We start from the raw sequence: 22509 nt of genomic DNA on the forward strand, positions 1-22509 counted from the left end.
AGATAATCACTAACATTTACAGAGCACTTTCAGTTAAATGCTCACTCACAGAATCCTCCTAACACTGAGCTAAGCAGGCATCCACGACACACTCTGTTTTATAGATGAGGACACTGAGGCGTGGGTGCCCAGGGCAACACCAGGAGTGGAGCTGGGGCGTGAAGGTGGTCTGCCTCTAGAACCTGGACTCAGCAACAGCAGGCTTCCTCTGATAACTCCTTTCTCTGAACCCAAAGAACATTTTACACGCTTTTGTCTAGCTATTAACAACAAAAACTTCTCTTCTACATTGGAAAGCTCCATGAAAATGGAAATTGCCTTGGGCATCTTTACATTCCTTGCAACAACTGATATGATGCTCTTCACATAATACATGTTCAATAAATAGCTGGGAAATTAGAGTTGCGTTTTAGCATGTTTCTAGATGACGCTCTTTGGGGAACTATTGCCATGAACTGTGTGAGGTTAAGCTTCTCAGTTGAGTTTCACATCTTACAAGATGGTATTACTTTAGTCATTTTATAAATGAGAAATGTGGGCTTAGGAGGGCTATGTAACTTGTTCAAAGTCATGAGGCTGTGAAGGACTGGCTCAATGCCCATTTAAAGTGTGTATGCTTAGCTCAACATGCAAAGGAAAAGGCATGGCCGGGCACAGTGGCTCACACCTGTGATCCCAGCACTTTGGGAGGCTGTGGCAGAAGGATTGCTTGAGGCCAGGAATTTGAGACCAGTCTGGGCAACACAGCAAGACCTCATCTCTACGAAAAGTTTAAAAATTAGCCAGGCATGGTGGCATGCCTGTAGTTCCAGCTACTCAGGAGGCTGAGAGGCAGGAGGATCACTTGAGCTTAGGAATTTGAGGTTTCAGTGAACGATTATCACACTGCTGCACTGCAGCCCGGGCGACAGAGCAAGTCCCTGCCTCTTAAACAAAAAGTGAAAATAAAATCAACAAAGGCGATGGCAATAAACATGATCAGCCAGTGCAGTAGCTCATGCCTGTAATCCCAGCACGTTGGGAGGCCAAGGCAGGCGAATCGCTCGAGCCCAGGAGTTCAAGACCAGCCTGGGCAACACAGTGAGACTCCATCTCTACAAAAAAATAAAACAATTAGCCAGGCATGGTGGTGGGTGCCTGTAGCCCTAGCTACTCAGGAGGCTGAAGTGGGAGAATCGCTTGAGCCCCGAAGGTCAAGGCTGCAGTGAGCCATGATTGTACCACTGCAGTCCAGCCTGGGTGACAGAGTGACACTGTCTCAAAAACAAAACAGAACAAGAACAACAACTAAAAACATCTTATGGTCAACAAATGATTACTTTGGTTGCTAGACTGGTGCTAGGAAGGACACCAATAGACCTGTGTCAGAGAATGTGATGCTGTCACAGGTAACTCCGCTGACAGAATTCCCTTGGAGCGGCTGGTAGCAGACCTAACCTCAAGGAGCCATCACACCAGACTGCAGTCCAGTCATCCTACCTCCTGGTGGCCTTAAACATCTGCATGTATCACAGAAAGCAACACCTAGGTCCTGGGCCAATTCCATTTGCTATTAAACTGGCTTTAAACTATCTAGCAGTCAATTAACTTCCCAAAACTTCTCTCCAAGCATGTGCAAATGGCCCAGCAAATGCACTTTTTTTCTTGTCCTAAACCCTTTCAAGGGTCTTTAAGATGTGTATTTCCATAGGTGAAAAAGAAATGCATTATGCTAGATCAAATGATACAGACGCAACTAGTTGCTGGCAGGAATTCTCAATGGCCACCCACCAGCACTCTTCATGAGGCTGTTAGTTTGGTTTTAGCAGTGTGTCCTCAATTATCAAATATCTCAGAATCACTGCAGACTTTGTAACAGTCTGTGAGTACACCAAAAACAGAGTCTAATTAAGAATCCTAATTTCAACTCTACCTAATCTCAAATCCTAACAACTAAGTTTTGCACATGTGGGATGTGGGACAGGCTAATAGGTATACCCTGGGCAGGTGAATTCCAATTATTCTCATTCCATTACAGCTCCCCAAACCGCTGGGCAAGGTCAGTTTATTAAATGTGAATGCTTGTAAACTGTGGTACATCCATACCATGAAACACTCATGCTCTAACCCCCAAAGCTAATTATTTTCCAGGATTCTCAGCAAAAGCCTCCTCCATCTACCTAGCTATGCCAGCTAGAAAAGTCTAGGCATCCTCCCCTAGGATTCCCTCCCACGGCCAAGGCTTGTCACCTTCCGAACCCTGCTCCACACCCAGGAGTATCTTCTACAAGGACATGGCGCCCCAGCCCTGCATACTGTGGCACAGGACCCTAAACCTCATCTCCATTTGTAACTTCACATGCGGTAAGGTTAAATAATGTAATTTCCAATCAGTTCTAATCAACAGTTTAACATGTAGTAAAATATAGAGTTCAAATAATGTGGAGAAATCCAGACACTACGATGCCCCTGCTTTGTGTTCATGATAGAAATTTGTTTTTTGCAGAAATTTTAAAAATACATCTGTTCAACAAACCAATTTAATCAAAATGTAACAACTGATGATTTAGGGAATGATAAATATATGTAGTACTGGGAAAATAGGTCAGATGCTTACCTGTAGCTGTTTTCTGAGGATCTACTCCATTAACATGAAATTTTGTGTCTATTTTCCTCATCATTCTACCATTTTCTTCTTAAAATAAATGTAAAACTTTGACAGGTTATAAATAACTAGCATCCAGTAAAAGTCCACCCACAAAAACATTCATTTTTGTGGCCTGAGAACATCATTTGGAAAATTGTTTCTAACTGAAGGAAAAAACAGAGAAAAAAGTTCCAGCAAGTAGTTTAAAAACAACACAATCATTACCTCTGTCATCTCAAAATGGGCACAGACGGTATATTACTATCTTGTTTCTGGGCCTGACAGTGGATAAAGACTTTGTAATGACATGGTGAATACAGTGGTATCAAAATTCTGATTCTTCTGTGATCTTTCTTACAAATGACCCAATGCGCACTTCAGGGATTGATGGGAGCAGGCTAAAGATAGCCCAGTCATGCAAAGTGAACAGACCATCTCTTAGTTACTTTTTAATGTAAGTCTTCTATCAACCTGGTCACAATTCAGAGGTTCCTCAGTCTAAAGAACCTGAATCTTCAAACGAAGGTGTTTTGAGAGATGGCGGGAAGTGTTTTATCAATGCAGCATAGACTTACTCAACACCAGTAACGTCACGTTGATACCACCCCGCTTGCTCAAACTGAAGGTGATATAAACTTGACTGCCACTCTAAAACCTTTAGGCTGGTGTGCTTTGTTCAACCCACCTCTATTCTTGTCAGGAACTGGTGATGGGATACTTCCCATCCTAATGACCAGTGGCAGTGTAAATTCTCCCCGTGGTGTGTTACAGAACTGTAGGTCCAGCTATTTTAGAGGATAAAAGACAGCGTGATGCAGAACTAACTATGAGCCCTGGAATAGAAAATATGGGCCCTGGCTGGGCGCGGTGACTCACACCTGTAATCCCAGCATTTTGGGAGGCCGAGGCAGGCGGATCATGTGGTCAGGAATTGGAGACCAGCCTGGCCAACATGGTGAAACCCCGTCTCCACTAAAAATACAAAAATTAGCCAGGCACCTATAATCCCAGCTACTTGGGAGGCTGAGGCAGGAGAACTGCTTGAACCTGGGAGACGGAGGTTGCAGTGAGCCAAGATCGCACCACTGCACTCCAGTCTGGGTGACAGAGCAAGACTCCGTCCCCCCCAAAAATGTATGGACCCAGACACCAGCTTGGACATTTACCAGTGACCGTGGGTAAGTCCCCCAGTCTTAGCTGCCTCATCTGGGAAGAAGCTTAGGTTATTCTGCACCATGTTCTAGCCCAGAGGTATCTAATATTTTGGCTTCCCTGGGCCACGCTGGAAGAATTGTCTTGGGCCACACATAAAATACACTAACAATAGCTGATGAGCTAAAATTTTTAAAAGGGGTTCATGTATAAATCTCGTAATGTTTTAAGAAACTTGACGAATTTGTGTTGGGCCACATGCAGCCTTTAGTCCATGGGACGCGTGTTGGACAAGTTTGTTCCAGCCAGTGTTAGGAAGCCCACCTACAAACAGCCTAATGACGTACGTTTGACCCTTTATTTTTTGGTATGTCAGCTCCTCTCCCTGCTGACAACCAGAAAGCTCTTCATTGCACTCAGTATGTGGCTCTCTGTCCTTTTCAATGCAGTCCCAGTTCAACCCTGGAAGCAAAACACACCCCCAGATAGCAGCCCTTCAAATGCTGTATGAGGAGACAAGTACCACACCCCCTTTAAGTTTCCCCTGAGCAATCCTTACATGATTCTGTTTTCTGACAACTCTCTCCATGTCAGGTCAACTCTGGCTTGGCAGACACCTTACAGAAACACGCTAGAGAACTCCAGAGGAACTGCATCCCAGGACTTCTAATCACCCAAACCTGGCTGATTAGAATTACCAGGGAACTTCTGAAAACTAGTTTTCTCATCTCCGGTGGATCAAAATCTTCAGGGATCAATCACAGGAATCAAAACATTCTACTAATCATCCAGATTTGATCAAATCAGTACAGCGGGACTACTTAAGACAGTTTGGTTAATGGAAAACAAGCAGGAGGTATGGGCTTTTCTCAATGTTTTATATCACAATTTAATTTGGTAAATTGTAAAGGTTTTTACTTTTGTTTTTGGAAATAGGGTCTCACTTTGCCACCCAAACTGGGGTGCAGTGGTGTAATCATAGCTCACTATAGCCTCAACCTCCTGGGCCCAAGCCTCCAAGTAGCTGAGATTATAGGCACACACCACCACGCCTGGCTAATTTTTTGTGTTTTTGTAGAGGCAAGGTCTCCCTATATTGCCCAGGCTGGTCTCAAACTCCTGGGCTTAAGCAATCTCTTGCCTTGGCCTCCCAAAGTGCTGGGATTACAGGCATGGGCCACAACGCATGGTCAGAATAGGTGATTTTTAAATGATCCAGTTATTTAGATGCATTATAACAGATGTATATGATATAAAATACAGCAAGATCTTTTTCTCAGGAGTTGGGGCTCTACAGTGGCTGCCTGAAAATTCCTCAAGGGTAATTTAGGGCCTTTCCTTAGGGAAAGGAAGAGGGAAAAATTAGTCTGACGCAGTCTTAGAAATTCTGCTACCCAACATTATCATAATATTCTTAAATTCCTATTATACTTAGTATTTCCAGTCCCTTTGACAGTTTTTGATTTCCAGATTCCCTTTTGGGCCTGGGAATCTGAATGCATCCCTGCGATTTCACCAATACCTTCCTGCCCTGCATTCCTCCACCTACCCTGCAGAGTTGTGTAAATGTCCATTTATACAGCTGATTTTCCTACGTTTCCTTTGATTCATTCTCAGATGATAAATTCCTCAAGGGCAAAAACTAGGCCTTCAATTTTCTTAATAATGACTTACAGTAAGGAAGTACTGGTTATTGGTAAAAATCTTTTGATAGTCTCAAACTCTTTCAAAAAGTTGAAGAAGGTGGAACATTTCCTAACTCATTCTATGACACCAACATTACCCAGACACCAAAGCTGGGCAAAGACACTACAAGAAATTAAATTTGCAGACCAAAGTCTCTGATCAACATTGATGCAAAAATTGTCAACAAAATACTAGCAAGCTGAATTCAGTAACATACTAAAAGTAATTTATGCACAATAACCAAGTGGACTTATCCCAGGAATATAAGGATAGTTTCACATGTGAAGAACACTGTAATGATTGATACAATAAAAAAAAAACACATGATCATCTCAATTGATACAGAAAAAGCATTTGACAAAATTCAATACCCTTTCTTGATTTAAAAAAATCACACTCAAATTGAAAGAGAAACACGATAAAGACCATATATTAAATACCCACATAGTATTGTACTGTGGTAAAAGACTGAAAGCTTCTCCTCTAAAATCAGGAACAAGACAAGGATGTCTACTTTTACCACTTCTATTCAATATAATACTGGAAGTTCTAGCCATAGCAATTAGGCAAAACAAGTTAAAAAAAAGTCATCCAAATTTGAAAACAGGTCAGGCGCAGTGGCTCACTGTAATCCCAGCACTTTGGGAGGCTGAGGCGGGTGGATCACCTGAGGTCAGGAGTTTGAGACCAGCCTGGCCCACACGGTGAAACCCCATCTCTACAAAAAATACAAAAACTAGCTGGGTGTGGTGGTGGGTGCCTGTAGTCCCATGTACTCAGAAGGCTGAGGCAGGAGAATCACTCGAACCTGGGAGGCAGAGGTTGCAGTCAGCTGAGATCATGCCACTGCACTCCAGCCTGGGCAACACAGCAAGGCTCCATTTCAAAAAATAAAAATAAATAATAAAAAAAGAATTATCTGTTAGCAAATTACATGATCTTTTATGTAGAAAATCTTTAAGATTTCACACTAATAAAGCTAATAATTTGGCAAAGTTGCAGGACACAAAACCAACAAGCAAATATCAGTTGCATTTCTATATACAGACAATGAACAATCCTAAGAGGAAATTAAGAAAACAATCCCATTTATCATAGACCAAAAATAATAAAATACTTAAAAGACATGTACAATAAAAACAACAAAACATTGTTCAAAGAACTTAAAGACCTAACTAAATGGAAAGACATCAGTATTCACAGATTAGAAGACTTAAAATTGTTAAGTCAATTTATTCTTTAGATTGCCTTGGGTAGTACTGTCAAAGGCAATCCTGGGGACACTACTACCCAAGGCAATCTAAAAATTAAATGCAAGGGCGGGTGGCAAGGGACTCTCGGCTTTTCAACAGTTCATGAAAAACTCTTAGGTGTATAAGATTTCATTTACTAAAAGTTCAATATGAAGTGTGTGAAACAGATGCTTAGAAAAGAGGATGTAATCTTAGGTCCCCGTCGACAGTCTAGTTCACCTGTTACTGTTTGTTCTAGGAACACTCTTTCAGAGACATGAATGAAAAAGAGTGCTTCCAGAATAGGGCTCCCAAGAAGGATGAAGTCTCTGAAAGCCATCTAATACAAAGATGAGCCCTGAGAACAGAAGCACACTGGGAGACAGAAGGATGGACTGAAAATAATGACAACATAAATAACAATTCAAGTTATTCAACAAAGGAGGGAACAGGCTCCCAGCACTCAAGTGCAGACTGACTGACCACTTGTGAAACAGATTTTACAGGAGCAATTACTACACAGGAAAGGAGGAAGAGCAGGAGAAATAGTGACCTTAACAGTATTTTACCCTCTGAGATTCTATGACTCTCAATTTTCAAATTTAAACTTTGAACTTTTCAAAGACATGCTATCACATAAAGATAACACAAGTTATGTGCTAAATAAATGCAGGCACATGTAGAATGTTATTTTACACACGTGCAATTCTGTTCTAGGGAGAATCTCTTTGGATACAGGAGTCACAGCCTGAGCCAAAGTAGTAACACAATTTCTAAAGCGTCTACCTCTACTCTGCAAATACATTTTAGGCAAAAAGAAAAAAACACACTTAAAACCCACAGGCACAAATAAACCAACTTTAATAGATATTATTTTGTATTTATATAGCGCTTTCTTCAAGAACCTTAAATGCTTTACAGACATTATCTCTAATTAATCCCCACAACAACCCTGTGAGGTAGGTATTACTCCCATTTTACAAGACAGGGAGACTGAAGCACAGAGAGGTTAAGTGACTTGCCCAAGGTCACACAGTTAAATTCACTGAAGAGCCAGGACATGAGCGCTTTAGCCTCCCAGCTCCTAGCCAAATACCTCATGATAGAATCTTTAATAAAAAGTGTCTTTAAAGAAAGTATCAAGAGTAGTTATGTTATGAAAATGAGGTCTTTCTACTGCCATCAAGGAAAGAAAAAACCCTATACTGATGGTTAGAGGCCACAAGACCCACATAATACAACATTTCCTTCTTTCCCTGTTCCCAAGCCTCCTGGTTCCTGTCTTAAAAAATCTTCTAAAGGTAAAATTTCCAAGACAGAAGCCATGTGACTTAAGAAGTGGGACTTAATTTAGAATATTTACTTTTAGTTACAATAATTTATAGAAATTTTTATTCCAATATACAAAATATGGGACAGCCATCCCAACAATCATGTACATAGTTACACAGCAATCAGCCACCATTTACAACCTAAACCAGCCCCGCACTTTAATCACAGTCAACTGACACACACCCTCACAATGCTTTCTTCATGGGTTACTTTTCTTACTTACTGTACCTGTATTTTTCCCCCAACACTTACCCTACATGTTTTAAAAGTATATTGGGTTTCTGATAAGCTTAAAAACATTTTACTTAGCTCCAGCTGCATTACGAAGAAAAAGTAAATGTAAAACTGTCACCCTACAGTCCCTCCCCTGACAAACCATACGATCAAGTATGGTGTAGCTGTGACCAAAGTATGTGACTACCAGGAACTCAATACAAATGCTAGAACTTGCTTCAATATGGAATTTAACTTGGCTTTTACTGCATGTTCTTTTTTAATGCAAAAATGTAAAAACAAACACAACGTAGTATTTCAATGCTGTACCTTTATGCAAATGACTTCATCTATCTTTTTTAAACACGCTGTGATATAGCTAATGTTAAAACTGACACAGTTTCACTTTCCTCTTTTTCTCTGTACTGAAAGATGCAAAAATACACCTTTAGATCCAAGACAATCTGGTTTAAGCCCTCAAAATAAAAAGTGTACATCCACTTCCCCTGCCCTGGCTTTCCCCACACTGTTGATTGTGATTCTCTGTGCCATGCTGGTAGATCAGACAGGCTATAAATAATTTGTACAAAACATCTCTAGCCAGGGTAAGGCTTTAGAAATTATCTTAGGAAAAAAAAAAAAAAAACCTGTTAAAATACTTTTGATATTTAGTACAAATACTAAATATTATAATTTTCTCCCAGCACATCTGTTTAAGCAGCCCAATTAGCTAAGTGACCCTGTTAAAGATCTGCTTATGGAATGAATAGGTGAAGTCATTTCCTGAGCCAAAAGATACAGTTGATAAATGTTAATAATAGCAGCAGACTAAAAACATTCCTTTTTGTGGTTTGTTTTCCATAATCAAGTTTTAGCAAAAGAACTTTAGAAAATGACAGATTTTTTTTTTTTTAATTTACTGCCTGAAAAGAGTTTAATAAAGAACATCCAAGGTCTGATTGCTATTATTCTGAATATAACTTTCTATTATTTTCTGCAAGTTACATTCGGCTACTGTCAGACAACTTACTGATCCATGGAAAAATATCCAAAAAAGCTGCAATGTTTTACATACATTTTACGTTACATATATTACTTGTTAAAACCCCCAACAGAATAAAGTCTTAGCAAACACAATTTTTAATTTCTGAATACCCTTCCAAGTAAGATTTGTAAAGGTGGGGGGAAGGGGAGGAAGGATTTGTTTTTTTGTATTCCTAGTCTACTTGATTAAAATTTAATCTTCAGAGGGTTTATTTAGCTCACTATCCAGGCTGCTAGGGTTATGATGAACATGATTACTTCTTTCCAGGGTGAAAAATGACATTTGAAAATAACATAAATGCTATGACATGATTTTCCCAAGCATGACCTCAACTTGAAACATAAGAATACTTAAGAATTCTAAAGATTGGTATACCACCACTGCACCAGAATTTTTAATTATTCCAACAACTACAGGAATTTTTTTAATAGTTTTTTAATTTTACAAAATTAAAGCTGAAGAAAATAACTGATTTAGAAACCATGATAAAAGGACACATATTTAGCCAGAGATATCAGTTCCTCCTGAAAAAGGATATTTACCTCCTCTCATTGTAGTTCTTCTCAAGGTATCTTACTGATTTCAGATAGAATTTAAATTTCACCTTAAAAATAGAAACAAACAAAAGGACTACTTAAACTGACGTTAACTAATAAAATATGCTCAAATTTACTGATAGAATCATGGGCACTTCATACAATACTTAGACTCTACCAGTTTTAGGTAAAATAAATAAGGAAAAAATTATAATTACAAAGCCAGTCTTTCCCCTTGGGGAAACAAAAAGCCACTTTTGACCAATTGTTCCCTACATATACATATACTGTATATTATTATAAGCTTCTTCAGAGAAGCAAAACATCTTTGTCTTCCCGACACTGGATTATCTAGCACGTTAGTTTTTACATCAGGAAGGCAACTGCAAGTGTTGGGCCCAAAAGTATTTCTGGTTTACTCTTGAAAAGACCACTGAATATGCTTCTATACATACCGAACAAATTTATGCAGTGTGTTCAACATCATCTCCTTATCAATATGGCACAGGTTCTGATTCTTTCTACTGCACCCCCAAGGAATTCAAAGCATTATTGGTGCAATTAATAAAGAGAAAATGCGTGTCAATGACTGGAAGGCTGTTTTACAAGAGGAGCTGGTATCTCTGATTTCACCTCCTTGTTGTATGGAACTGTACAGACAGCATGATACCTGAGCAAATAAATCAACTACCATGATCGGAAGGGCTTGTCAATCCATCGTCTTTGCTTTATCGTGTGCAAAGTGTGCTACTGCCCCCTGAGCTTCCTGCATTTCTCTTTTCTTGAAAAATCAGTGCTTGATCCTTTCCAAAATAACCAGAGAAGAAATGAGGCAGAAAGTATCTCTTCATCACGGTTCCCCCTCAGTCCCGAGACTGATAGAAAAGGATGTAACCAGACTCAGAGTTCTTTGAGATATCTGATGTCAACCCGTAGAATTCTTCAATAGCTTGTGCATCTATTTTCTGTGAGGCAAAATGTAAACATTAGTACATAAATGAGCTCTGTACAACCAGAATGACTTAAATTTAATAGACTGACAATACCAAGTATTTGGTGAAAATGTCGGGAAAACAGAACTATTATACATAGCTGGAGGGAATGTAAATAGCCAAGCCACTCTGAAAAAATGTTTAGAAATACCTATCTTTTAAAGCTGAACATACAACTACCCTTTGATCCAGCAATTCTACTTCCAGGTATAGGATGAATTATATGAAACCACTAAGAGCTATTTTGGACCTACAAAATGGCAACTTCCAATGGTCCAACCTAAGATATACCCAAGACAAATGAGTGTATATGTCCAGCAAAAGGGGTTGTACAAGATGACCAATGCATTTTAATTCACAAAAGTCATTAACTGACAAAACGCCAAATTTCTAACTTGGTATATTCATACAGTAGAAAATGGCAATGCAGTAAAAAAGAACTGTTATTACCACAGGCAACAAGAATGCATCTCACAAATATACTGAGTGAATAAAGTCTGGCACAAATGAAATCATACTGTATGAGTCCATGTATATTAAAGCATAGGCAAAATTAATCATAATGATAAAAGTTCAAAGAGCAGACTCCGGAGAATGGAGAGTAGAGGTGTGAGGTATAAAGCAGTAAGTTCTGACCAGAAGGAGGAACAGGGGGCCTGCTGCAGTGTCGAATTATTCCTGATCTGGATGGTAGTTACAAGTGTGTGTGTGTGTGTGTGTGTGTGTGTGTGTGTGTGTGCGCGCGCGCGCGCACGCGTGCGTGTGTGTAAGACATGGGGGGGAACACGTATCTGGATGGTAGTTACAACTGTGTGTGTGTATAAGACATGGAGAGGACACATGTATCTGGATGGTAGTTACGTATGTACGCGTGTGTGTGTGTGTGTGTGTGTGTGTGTTTGTGTGTGTATAAGACATGGGGGACACATATCTGGATGGTAGTTACGTATGTACGTGTGTGTGTGTGTGTGTGTGTGTGTGTGTAAGACATGGGGGGACACATGTATAAAAATTCATCCAATTCAGATTTGTATACTTTACTATGTTACATGGCTTAATAACATTTAAAAAAAAAAAAGCCAGCTCTGTTGTTGAAAGCTTTCCCTTGTTTCATTCTCGGTGTGTAAAGGTTAGGTGACCACTCAACAGCTGGGCTTGGACATTGCAGAGTAAGAAGCAGGAACTGCACTACAAACTAAAGGCCCAGATATTTGTCTCATATTCATCACCAGTCATATATAAATGAAAAACTACAAGAAAAAAGTGACGAGCAACATACACATACAACCTTAAAAAAAATAAAGAGATAAAGAAACTACTTACTTCTACAATGTCGTCATCAAACAACAACCAAAAATCATGACTCTTAACTATTGCAATGTAATGGCCTCGATTGGGACCACTAAAACAAACAAAAAGGAAAAGTTAATTTATTAGGATATTTAGTAATATTACTCTTTCATGCTCTAAATTTTATGTTTTGTAAAGTAACTGAAATAGATAAAAATACCCCTTACCTATCTTTCCAAAAAAAGATAAAGCCACACTGAGTCGAACCGGTAATCAATTTTAAAATCAAATAATTAGTACTCAAAGAGATATAATCAGTATTCTATTCACAGAGCTGTACTACTGAAATTCTTTACTGTCTTTGTAATAATTTTCAATTTTGCTTCTATAATCAAAGACAATTTTTTTCTATCATTTTATAAGGGAGGGGAATCACAGCAGAACATGCTGAGTTAAACTATGAAACAATGCATATTGAATTATTTCTAAGTCTCACTCCCTTGGCAATAGCTTTTTTTCTTGAGGGAAGATCCAACATGATACTTGAAACAGGCAAAGATATCAAATCCTTGGCTCCAAAATCAAGCCTGAACTTCATAAAATGTCTTTAAAAGCAAATGACCTTTGCCCAACGGTGAGTCATTATTAAGTACCTAATTCTTAATACCATTATAACTATTACCATGATTGCCCCTGCATCTCATTTTAAACAAATCTGGAATATATAAATGTGTACACACGCATAAAAATAAAGGAGGCATAATTTCTTTTAAAAGTGATTCTTTGCTTTATAAAACGATATGACAAAGGTCTTAACCTCTTCCATTTTAAGTATGATTCATTATAAAGGCTTATATAATTATTTTTATTGTTATAATTCCACAATTAATATGGAATTTGAAATCCTTTTCAACATAAATTATTCTTTATGGTGAACACTATTTTAAAAATAGTGACCGGATATTAGAATAAGCCACTTCCTATCATGTCTTATGTTTCTCAGATCATTTGATCCAGTGAGGGAGATAAATCTCTTAGGTGACAGAATAATATCAACAAAAATATATATATTTTTTAAACTATGGAGGATGACACCTCAAAACTTTTTCTAAAAAAAGCATTTAATGCTTTATTAAGTCTATTTCTACATTTATTGAGGACTCATCTAAAGGGTCTTGTGTGTTATGAGGAGAGGGTCAGAAATGAAAAAAAAAATTATAAAAGGTGAAACAAAAAACAAAGAAAGGTTGCAGAACACAGGGTGGAAGGAAAGGAGGTGGGTGGCGTGAGGACTAGTAAATTGAGAAAAATTAGGCGGCTTTTTCCTTGGAACAGCAGACAAAAGTTAATTTCATAAACTAAAAACAAAATGAGATGAAGGGCTGAACTTCCACCTAAGGAAGTTGTTTCTTAGGCATCCGATTTCTGGACATTAAACATACTCAGTTGACTAGTACAAATGCCGAATATATGCAAATAACTGTTGACTGCTGTGGAGATGGAGATATCAACAACTTCTTGCCCAAAGACCCCGTTAGTACAGTAGGTAACTACTCCAAAAACATAATCCAAGGCAGAATATGATATAAAAGTAGAGCTATAGAAGAGACCTCATCTAGTGAGAGACAAGGTGGAAGGGCGACAGGGCTGGGGAATCAAGAAATGGAGCCCAGGTCTGACATGGGCTTGAAGGGTAATAGTCAGCAAACATTTGCTGGAAATCTCCTCTAGGCTGAGCACTGGGGACAGAGAAGGAGCAAGTTGAACTGGGACTGACATGCTGACAGTGAGGCTGTGCACACCCTCCACATTTTCATATGAAACAAATCTACAAATAAGTCTGATAGATAAAATACACAATGGAAAAATATTCTAAAATATGATTAGTCTGTTATTAGTGAGCATTATTTCCTGTTTTAAAAAGCACCTGTTCTCACAAGCGAAGCAGACGTATATCCTTTTTGTACATACATACAGTACACAAAGCACTAAGACAGGGCTGGCAATGTATATCTAGTATTTATGTGAAGACAGTGAAGCAGCGCCACGTGGGGACAGGTCTAGGTAGAAGAGCATCAAAGAAGACATCCAGAGAGAAGGGGCAGGAAGGCATGAGGCAATGAGAGTGAGACAGGAGGAAGAGTAAAACCCTGGAGTGGGGGCGGGAATCCCAAAGACCTGCTGTGCCAGACTCCACCAGGAGTGAGTTCCCAGTGAAGGCAGACCACCAGGGCTGTGAGGAAAGTCAATAAGCATCTCTCTGCAATTTTCTGCAACAATTCTGACAGTAGGGATTCAGACAGCTGGCAAGAGGATTTTCCAGTACTTGTAAGTACATGCTTTAAATAACTGACTGTGGAGTTCAAGTTGGGAGAAGCAAGTGAGGCCAAAGAAAAGGTTAAAAAGGGAAAGGGTCAAGAGACTTGAGCGAGGATTTAAGGGTGGGAAAAGAGTTGGATTAATTTTAAAAGGAGAGGGTGGAGAGGGGACCCCAGTTGCCATCTGAGTTAGGAATCTCAGCTCAGTATCTCGTGTATAGAGTGATTCAAAAAATCTAGCATAATTTTAGTAGAGAAGGAGTGTCACTAAATTTGAAGAGGTAAAGAACAGTCTAGTTAAGGTGTGAGAAAGTAAATATAAAGTTAGGATGGGAGAAGGTAATATTATATTTTTGTTACAAAAACAATAGCAGTAGCTAAGTGATTTACATCTCCCTTTGAATCCTAACAAAGCTATGAGGTAGTCAGTATTATTGACACTTTCTAGAAGAGAAAACTGAAGCTTTTTCAGGAAGCTAGGCATGACGTCACACGGCCCACAATTGGCAGAAATGGTACTGAGACCCAGGTTTCTCTCACTCTGAAAACCTGATCTGAATCACCACACCAAAGTTCTCTAAGTCATCTGACACTGCTTCGCTCCTTTAAGATGTGATCACTCTTAGTTTAGAAGTAGAAGAAAGACTCTTGCTGAGGATGAAAGATGGGAGACAAGATTGACCCAGGCAACAGAGGTGGAAGATGATTACTACAGAGCATTTGCTGCCTCCGGGTTGCCCTTAAAAATTCTGATCAGAGAGGTGGGAGGGGGGCTGAAGATGGGAGAGCTGGATGTCTTTTTATTTGGAAAAAGCATGTTGTTAGGACGAGTTTCCCAAAACCAGCATCGATGAGTGCCTGTTTTAAAATGATTAAAAGAAATTCTAGGCAGTCAATGAAGATGGTAAGTTCCAAATACAAGTTTTGATTATGTGATACTCTTGCAGTTTGAGAATGTTTAGAGGTATTTAATAAGGTCAGTTATATGTATGTACATTATACAGAGATGTGTATACCACGTTGGAAGAGATGAAAACGAGACAGAACACTAAATTGGCTAATAGGAAATGATAACTACACACGTGGGTAAAATCAGAAAATGAATCTTTGAAGATTTCCAATGTCATTTTAAATGCTTTTATGACCATTAATATGAACATATGCAATTAAACTCAGAAGTGACTTAACAACCCTCTACACACACACACCCTAAAAAAGGAAAAGAAAAACAAAGAGACCTCAAAGTTCTAGGAAATAAGATACAGGAGTTGTGGAGTAACAAATGATAAAAATAAAAATAATATATTTAACATATAAAAATTTTAAGGAGTGATAAAATGTAAAGCTAAAAATCCATTTTGAAATAAAATTGTCTTGAGGAGGATACAGACTTTCTAAAAGTTCTATATTTGAATCATTCACGAGTATCTTGAATGTACACTGCTCTTCTAACCTAGAAATTCCACTACTATGTACCCGGAGTTGCAATTACCTTCCACAGTGCACCACAACAGCAACAAGGTCGTACATTCTGTCTGGATTGGTGGCATCACCTGAAGTGTTAAATAGACGAAGTTCTAAAGGAAAAACTACCCGGTAAGAGAGTTTTGTATATCGATGAAGTTGATCCATATATTTAAATCTCTTCAGGTGCAGAGCTAGAATCATGGGCAGTTTTTTAACTTTCATCCTATTAAAAATAAAAATGAAAACAAAATTTCATAAAAGATATCCACCATGTCCTTGAGTTATCAAACTTTATTAATATCCAACGAATAGACAGCCAAGGGTTGGTTTTAATAGCCCAGCATTGCCCAGTTTTGCATATTTCTACCAATTATTTTTATACGGACAAAACAATATTCTGAACACCCTAAGATGACCCCCTCTACCCATCATTACCACACCACATCATTTGACACAGCACTCAATACAGCTCCAAGATAGATGGAATGGCATTAGTCCTTGGTTAAGGAATATGTGTATTTCAAACACACATCTCTTATAATAAGGCTGAATGCACAGCGTGCTCAAGAGTGGCAGGGGAAAAACAAGTTTCTTGAAACTGACAATTCCTTTGGACTTGAGTGGACTGAAATCCATTTTTTTCTATTAATCTATGTGATGCAGATACAGACTGACAACAGGAGACTAAAATAATAAAAGCACTAACGACCATTCAAGGTGCTTGTCAGGGACAAGAAATAATTCCATCTTAAGAACAATGGCTATGTATATCCCAGAAAGGGAATAAAATAACCTGGAAACTTAGGAGTTAAGATTTTAATCGTGAAACACAGGCTGTTCTTAATGTTCAAAATAGTCTTTATTATGCCTTTAAATGCTATTTCTCCCTGAGAGTGCCTTTGTACTCCTACTTCACCTAAAAATCTATTCTTCTTTTAATGGCTCAGCTCAAATGTCACATCCTCTGGCACAAATACCTGCTCTCTTCAACCCTCCATCAGCACTGTAGGTTCACTTTATATATGTCAAGCTTATTACATGGTAAAAGTTTTAGGTGGTTATGGTTCTGTTCTTCTAGGCCCCGGACTCTTGGCAGCTAGAAAGCTTTCCCTTCATTTTTATTTCTCCTCTATCTAGCAACATGCCTGGCATATGATAGATGCCAAATGTTGCAGAACTGGATTTTAAATGGATTTAGTGAAGCAAAATATTCCTCACAATTTAAAGAAATGATAAATGGTAAGTCACTGCCTCTAACATGTGAAAAAAAAATCGTAACATTATACTAAATCTGCATTCTACACATCTTAGATATGGTAGATAGCTTATTATTCCTAAATTACTTACTATTCAACTAACTTGGCCTTTTGGAAACATTAGCCAAAGTAAAGGTAAATAACCCAGCAATATGAATTAAGAGTTTTTATGGCCTTTGGTTTAGTAATCCTATTTCTAGAAACATAAATTAAATATATAATCTCAAAACATCACTTATGAGAATAATCTATTTGTAGAGTTCTTTAACATTGTGAAAAATCCCAACTATTCAACAACAGGTAATGTTAAAATAAATTCAAATGCAAACAGAGTGTTATACAACTTAAATAAAACAATGCAGATGAAAGTTTCTAGGTGACAATGGAAAATACAAGTTAAAAAGTATATAAAATTATACACAAAATAATTCAACTATGAAACATGAGATCTTTGATTAAACCCACATATAGTTACTGAAACAAAATCTTTACAAAACAACAGGGTATCCTTTGAGAATTTCCAATGAATGGCAGATGCAAAAGAAGAATTTTCTCAGCATAAAATGAGTGTCAGTGTACTATTAATAGATGGCAGTCAGGTAAGATTAGGAAGAAGAAAGAGAATGAACATGGCCTGATAGTTAGGGAAAATGTGCTTTTAGAAATTAAAGAGGGGAAGTCCAAATGCAGAAAAAAGAAAATATCTCAATAATAGCAGATACGATATGTTTGATCAGATAACACATGAAGAAGATGAATCCTATTTGCCAAAGATCCTCCCAGAGAACTGCTGGCTACCACAAAGAAACCAACTGCCCATGGAACTGTCATGCAAAAATGTGTGTGGAGCCATATTTTAAAGATGCTGAGAGACTAGCTTACAAAATTTCCCTCATTTGAAATGGTTCCAGAAGAAAAAGCAGAAAACTGCTTGAACATACGTGTAAGGAGTGTGAAACTCATTATGTAGATTTTGCAGCAGACGGAAGAAAAAAGAAGTTGATTTCCTGCTCAAAACACCAAGACCACCAAAACAAGAAAGAATTTATAGGATTCTGGCTTTCCTTCTATTCAAACTTGTGGGGAGGGAGGTTATATTAGGGAGCTCTTGACCACTGTCATCGTTTTAAAAAAAAACAGCTGCCTTAGAACATGTTATCTACAAAAGACAACATTTTGAAGAAAAAAACAGGAGGACAGAGAACATTTTTTTCCTTTTTAAAGTTTGAATAGACAATGATTTTTTAAAATCTTCTGTCAACTGATATAAATTAATTTTCTACTAAAATTTATTTTTTTAATGACATTTGCCGATCACATAAACAACTACTTAAAATGTGGATGAATTTCTGTTATTCAGTTGGCCTGCCCTATCTGGGAGTTCCACATCCACAGACTCAACCAACCATGAATTGAAAATATTCAATAAATAAATAAAAAGAATGACAAGAAAAATAATACCATTTTAAAAAATACAGTGTAACAACTATTTACATAGCATTTACATTATATTAGGTAACAAAGCACACAGGAGGATGTGCATAGGTTATATGCAAATGCTACGCCATTTTATATCAGGAACTTAAGCATCCATGTATTTTGCTGTATGTGAGGGCCCTGGAACCAACTGATACTGAGGCACAACTGTATGCATTTTCTTGCTTTTACGTCTTTAAAATGACAAATTGCATCCATTCTGTATTCCAACATAATAAGGGTTGCCTTTCTTGATAATGTCTAGTTATAATTTAAAACTATGCAGAAAAGAAAGCAGAAAGATGGGAAAAGATATACCATGTAAACACCAATCCTAAGTAAGCAGGCTATCCTAATGTCAGACAAAGCAGACAAGATAAAGAATATTACCAGAGATAAAGAATACTTCATAATAATGAAGGTCAATTAACTAAGAGGACATAACAATCTTAAAAGCATGTGCTACAAAATGGGAAAGAATTATAAAAGTAAACAGACAAGTGTATAATCAGAACTGCAATCTTTACAGACTTCTCTCACTAATAGCAAAAAAAAAAAAAAAATCAGTACGGATAGGAACATATGAACAACCTAACTATGGATTTAATTGACATTTAAATGAATACTCTACCCCAGACTGCACTACACGCATTCTTCTCAAGTTCAATCAAAACATTCACTAATGTACTGAACAATAAAAGAAGTCTCAACAAATTTAAAAAGATGAAATCGGAGTATGTCCTCTGATGAAAAAACAAAATCTAGAAAATCCCCCCCAGATATGGAAACTAAGCAATATATTTCCAAATAACCCATAGGACAAACAGAACATCACAAAAGAAATTAGAATGCATTTTTAAATGGATAATTATTATGAGACTACACATCCTCTCATTTTAGGTCTTGTTCCCGAAGAGCAGACTCTGAGATAAAAAGTCCCAGGCCTGTGATTTATTAATGTAGTGGGTGGGTGGGGGTGGGTATGTGTGTGTGTATTTCGGGAAGGGGGAGGGATAGGCAGGGACGAGAAGGAAAACAGGTAAAGATTCAATCTCAAGCAAAATCCCAGAAAGGGTGGCTTCAGCCCAGTGTCACAGAGAAACCCCAGAAGCTAAATTTCACCTCAGATTTATCTTGACTACAAGGTAGCTGGGCTTTCATATGCTCTTCAGCACCTGTCAGTGGCTGGTCAAATTTGAACTGGGAATTTGAACCAAATTGCCAGAAACTCCCTTCTCCAGTAGCCCATGGGGGAGTCCTTCCCAAAGCCAGGTGCTAAGTATTAGAAAACAATCCAAAGGACTCGGGAGAAGCTGGACAAAGGCCCAACATCGCCTGCAACCACCCCCAACCAGAATACCAACTACCCTGCCGCAGGCAAGCAACACCATTATGGAATGGAATGCAGACCCTGAAATCCAGTGGAGTCTCATCTTTGAATTGTTTTTCTCAATAGTCAGAAACAATTTTTAAAGTAAATTACTCATTTTTATAAACTGTGTGAGCCAGAGGGTTCTACAGATGGAATTTGATCCAGAGGACACTATTTGCAAGCTCTACCACAGATGAATGTAATATCCAGCCACAGGCACTTAAGAACTTGCCAACATCCTGTCAGCAGTGAAGTCCTGACCACACAGAAAAGCTTAATAATTATACAGACACACCGTTCTAAGGACTGAATTCCATGCTCTTTTAAAATGTACCATTAACAAGGATTAATTGTGGCACATTACAACGAGGGGGTCAGGGGAAATAGAATGCTTTACGTGAGAAGACACTAAGGTAACTCAGTGAGATATAAGCAATGAGAGGAGATTCAGGCGGCAGAACCTATCCCCAGCATGTGTTAAAATGAGGAATGGGTCACAGGCACAAATGAGGCCCATGGCGTACCCTAACATGCATATAGAACACAGTATTGACTGACAGACATCTGGACATCCACACGGGCATGCAGGGAGCCAGGTGGCACCAACTTCTCAACAGATGGAAGGACCCACCCAACTCAGATTCCAGAAGACTTGCATGAGGTTATGTGTGCAAGAGGCAGCTGGAGATGTTGACTACAGCAAGGTAAATCCCTACTGCCAATATGATTTTGACATGATACTACACAAATAACCATGACTGGGACTGGCTATAGGGGAATAAGATATGAATCTAGTTAGGAAGCTGAAATAAAAGGTAGGGCCTTCATCTCAGAAACAGGAAGCAACTCAATCATTAAATCTAGGGCAGATACTCAGAGATGGACTGTGGCCATGACAATGTAATACAGAGTCACCTGGCCATGAATGGGTCTTCTTCAATACCTGGTAAGGACAGGACTGGTCCTAGAGGTGGGGTCAGGCACATATGGATTAAAGGGAGAGTTAAGAGAATTGAGAGAGGAAAGATGAGAAGGCAAGGAGCTCAGCTCCCAGTCCACTGTCACTAATCACTGGATCCCACAAAGTAGTGACAGAAATACAGGCATACCTTGGAGACACAGCAAGTCCAGTTCCAGGCCACCACAATAAAGTGAAGACCACAATAACCTAAGTCACACATATTTTTGGTTTCCCAGTGCATATAAAGTTAGATTTATACTGTACTGTAGTCTACTATGTAATAGCATTATGTATGAAAAAATATCCATATCTGAATTTAAAAATAGTTTACTGCTGAAAACTTAATGATCATCTGAGCCTTTGGTGAATCATAAACTTTCTGCTGGTGGAGGGTCTTGCTTCAAGGCTGATGGCTGCTGACTGATCAGGGTGGTGGTTGCTGAAGGTTGAGGTGGCTAAGGCAATTTCTTAAAATAAGAACGTCTGCCACATTGACTGGCTTTCCTTTCACAGACTTCTCTGTTGCATGTGATTCTGTTTGATAGCATTTTACCCACAGTAGAACTTCTTTCAAAATTGAGTCAATCCTCTCAAACCCTGACACTGCTATCAACTAAGGTTATGTAATATTCTAAATACTTTGTTGTCATTTCAACAATGTTCACAGCATGTTCACCAGGAATAGATTCCATCTCAACAAACCACATTATTCGATCATCCATATGAAGAAACCTCTCATTCATTCAAGTTTGTTCATGAGATTGCAGCAATTCAGTCTCCTCTTCAGACTCTGCTAATTCTTGTTCTCTTGCTCTTTCCACCACATTTGCAGTGACTTCCTCCACTGAAGTTTGAACTCCTCAAAGTCATCAATGAGGGTTGGAATGAACTTCTTCCAAACTTCTGTTAATGTTGACATTCTGATCTTCTCCCACGAATCACAAATATTCTAATGGCATCTAGAATGGTGAATCCTTTTCAGAAGGACTTCAATTCACTTTGCTCAGATCCATCAGAGAAATCTCAATCTATGGAAGCCAGAGCCTTAAAAAATATTAAATAACAAGACTTGAAAGTCAAAAATACTCCTTGATCCATGGGCTGCAGAATGGATGTTATGTTAGCAGGCATGAAAACAATATTAATCTCCATCAGAGCTCTTGAGTGATCACATGTATTGTCAGTGAGCAGTAATATTTTGAAAGAAATCTTTTTTTTTTTGAGTGGTAGGTCTCAACAGTGAGCTTAAAATATTCAGTAAATCATACTGTAAAGAGATGTGATGTCATTCATGTTTTGTTTCTTTTCTACAGCACAGGCAGGGTAAATTCAGCATAATTCTTAAGGGCCCAAGGATTTTAGAAATGGCAAATCAACACTGGCTTCAACTTAAAGTCACCAGCTGCATTAACTGCTAACCAGAGAATCAGCCTGTCCTCTGAAGGTGGGCATTGACTTCTCTCTAGTTATGACAGTCCCAGACACCCTCTTTTTCCAATAGAAGACTGTTTCCTCTAAGTTGAAAATCTGTTGTTTAGGGTAGTCTCAACAACTA

The 22509-nt window shown here is 38.4% G+C and overlaps 1 protein-coding gene across 3 annotated transcripts in view; it reads right to left on the reverse strand.

Annotated features, from left to right (window-relative positions):
- Window positions 1-7540: 7540 nt before the first annotated feature.
- Window positions 7541-22509, reverse strand: part of USP12 (ubiquitin specific peptidase 12) — a 103795-nt gene continuing 88826 nt past the window's right edge. For 2 of the 3 annotated variants that reach the window (XM_032294369.1, XM_032294371.1), the window contains exons 7-9: window positions 15915-16112; window positions 12138-12216; window positions 7541-10787 (exon numbers count right to left, since the gene is read on the reverse strand). In XM_032294369.1, coding sequence (XP_032150260.1) covers window positions 10686-10787; window positions 12138-12216; window positions 15915-16112 — 379 coding nt within the window. In that variant the 3' untranslated portion in view covers window positions 7541-10685. The remainder of the gene's footprint in view (window positions 10788-12137; window positions 12217-15914; window positions 16113-22509) is intronic. The other variant, XM_032294370.1, reaches the window with a different exon arrangement.

This window comes from Sapajus apella, unplaced genomic scaffold (assembly GCF_009761245.1).
Source record: "Sapajus apella isolate SASKATOON/1434 unplaced genomic scaffold, GSC_monkey_1.0 scaffold32, whole genome shotgun sequence".
NCBI lineage: Eukaryota > Metazoa > Chordata > Mammalia > Primates > Cebidae > Sapajus > Sapajus apella.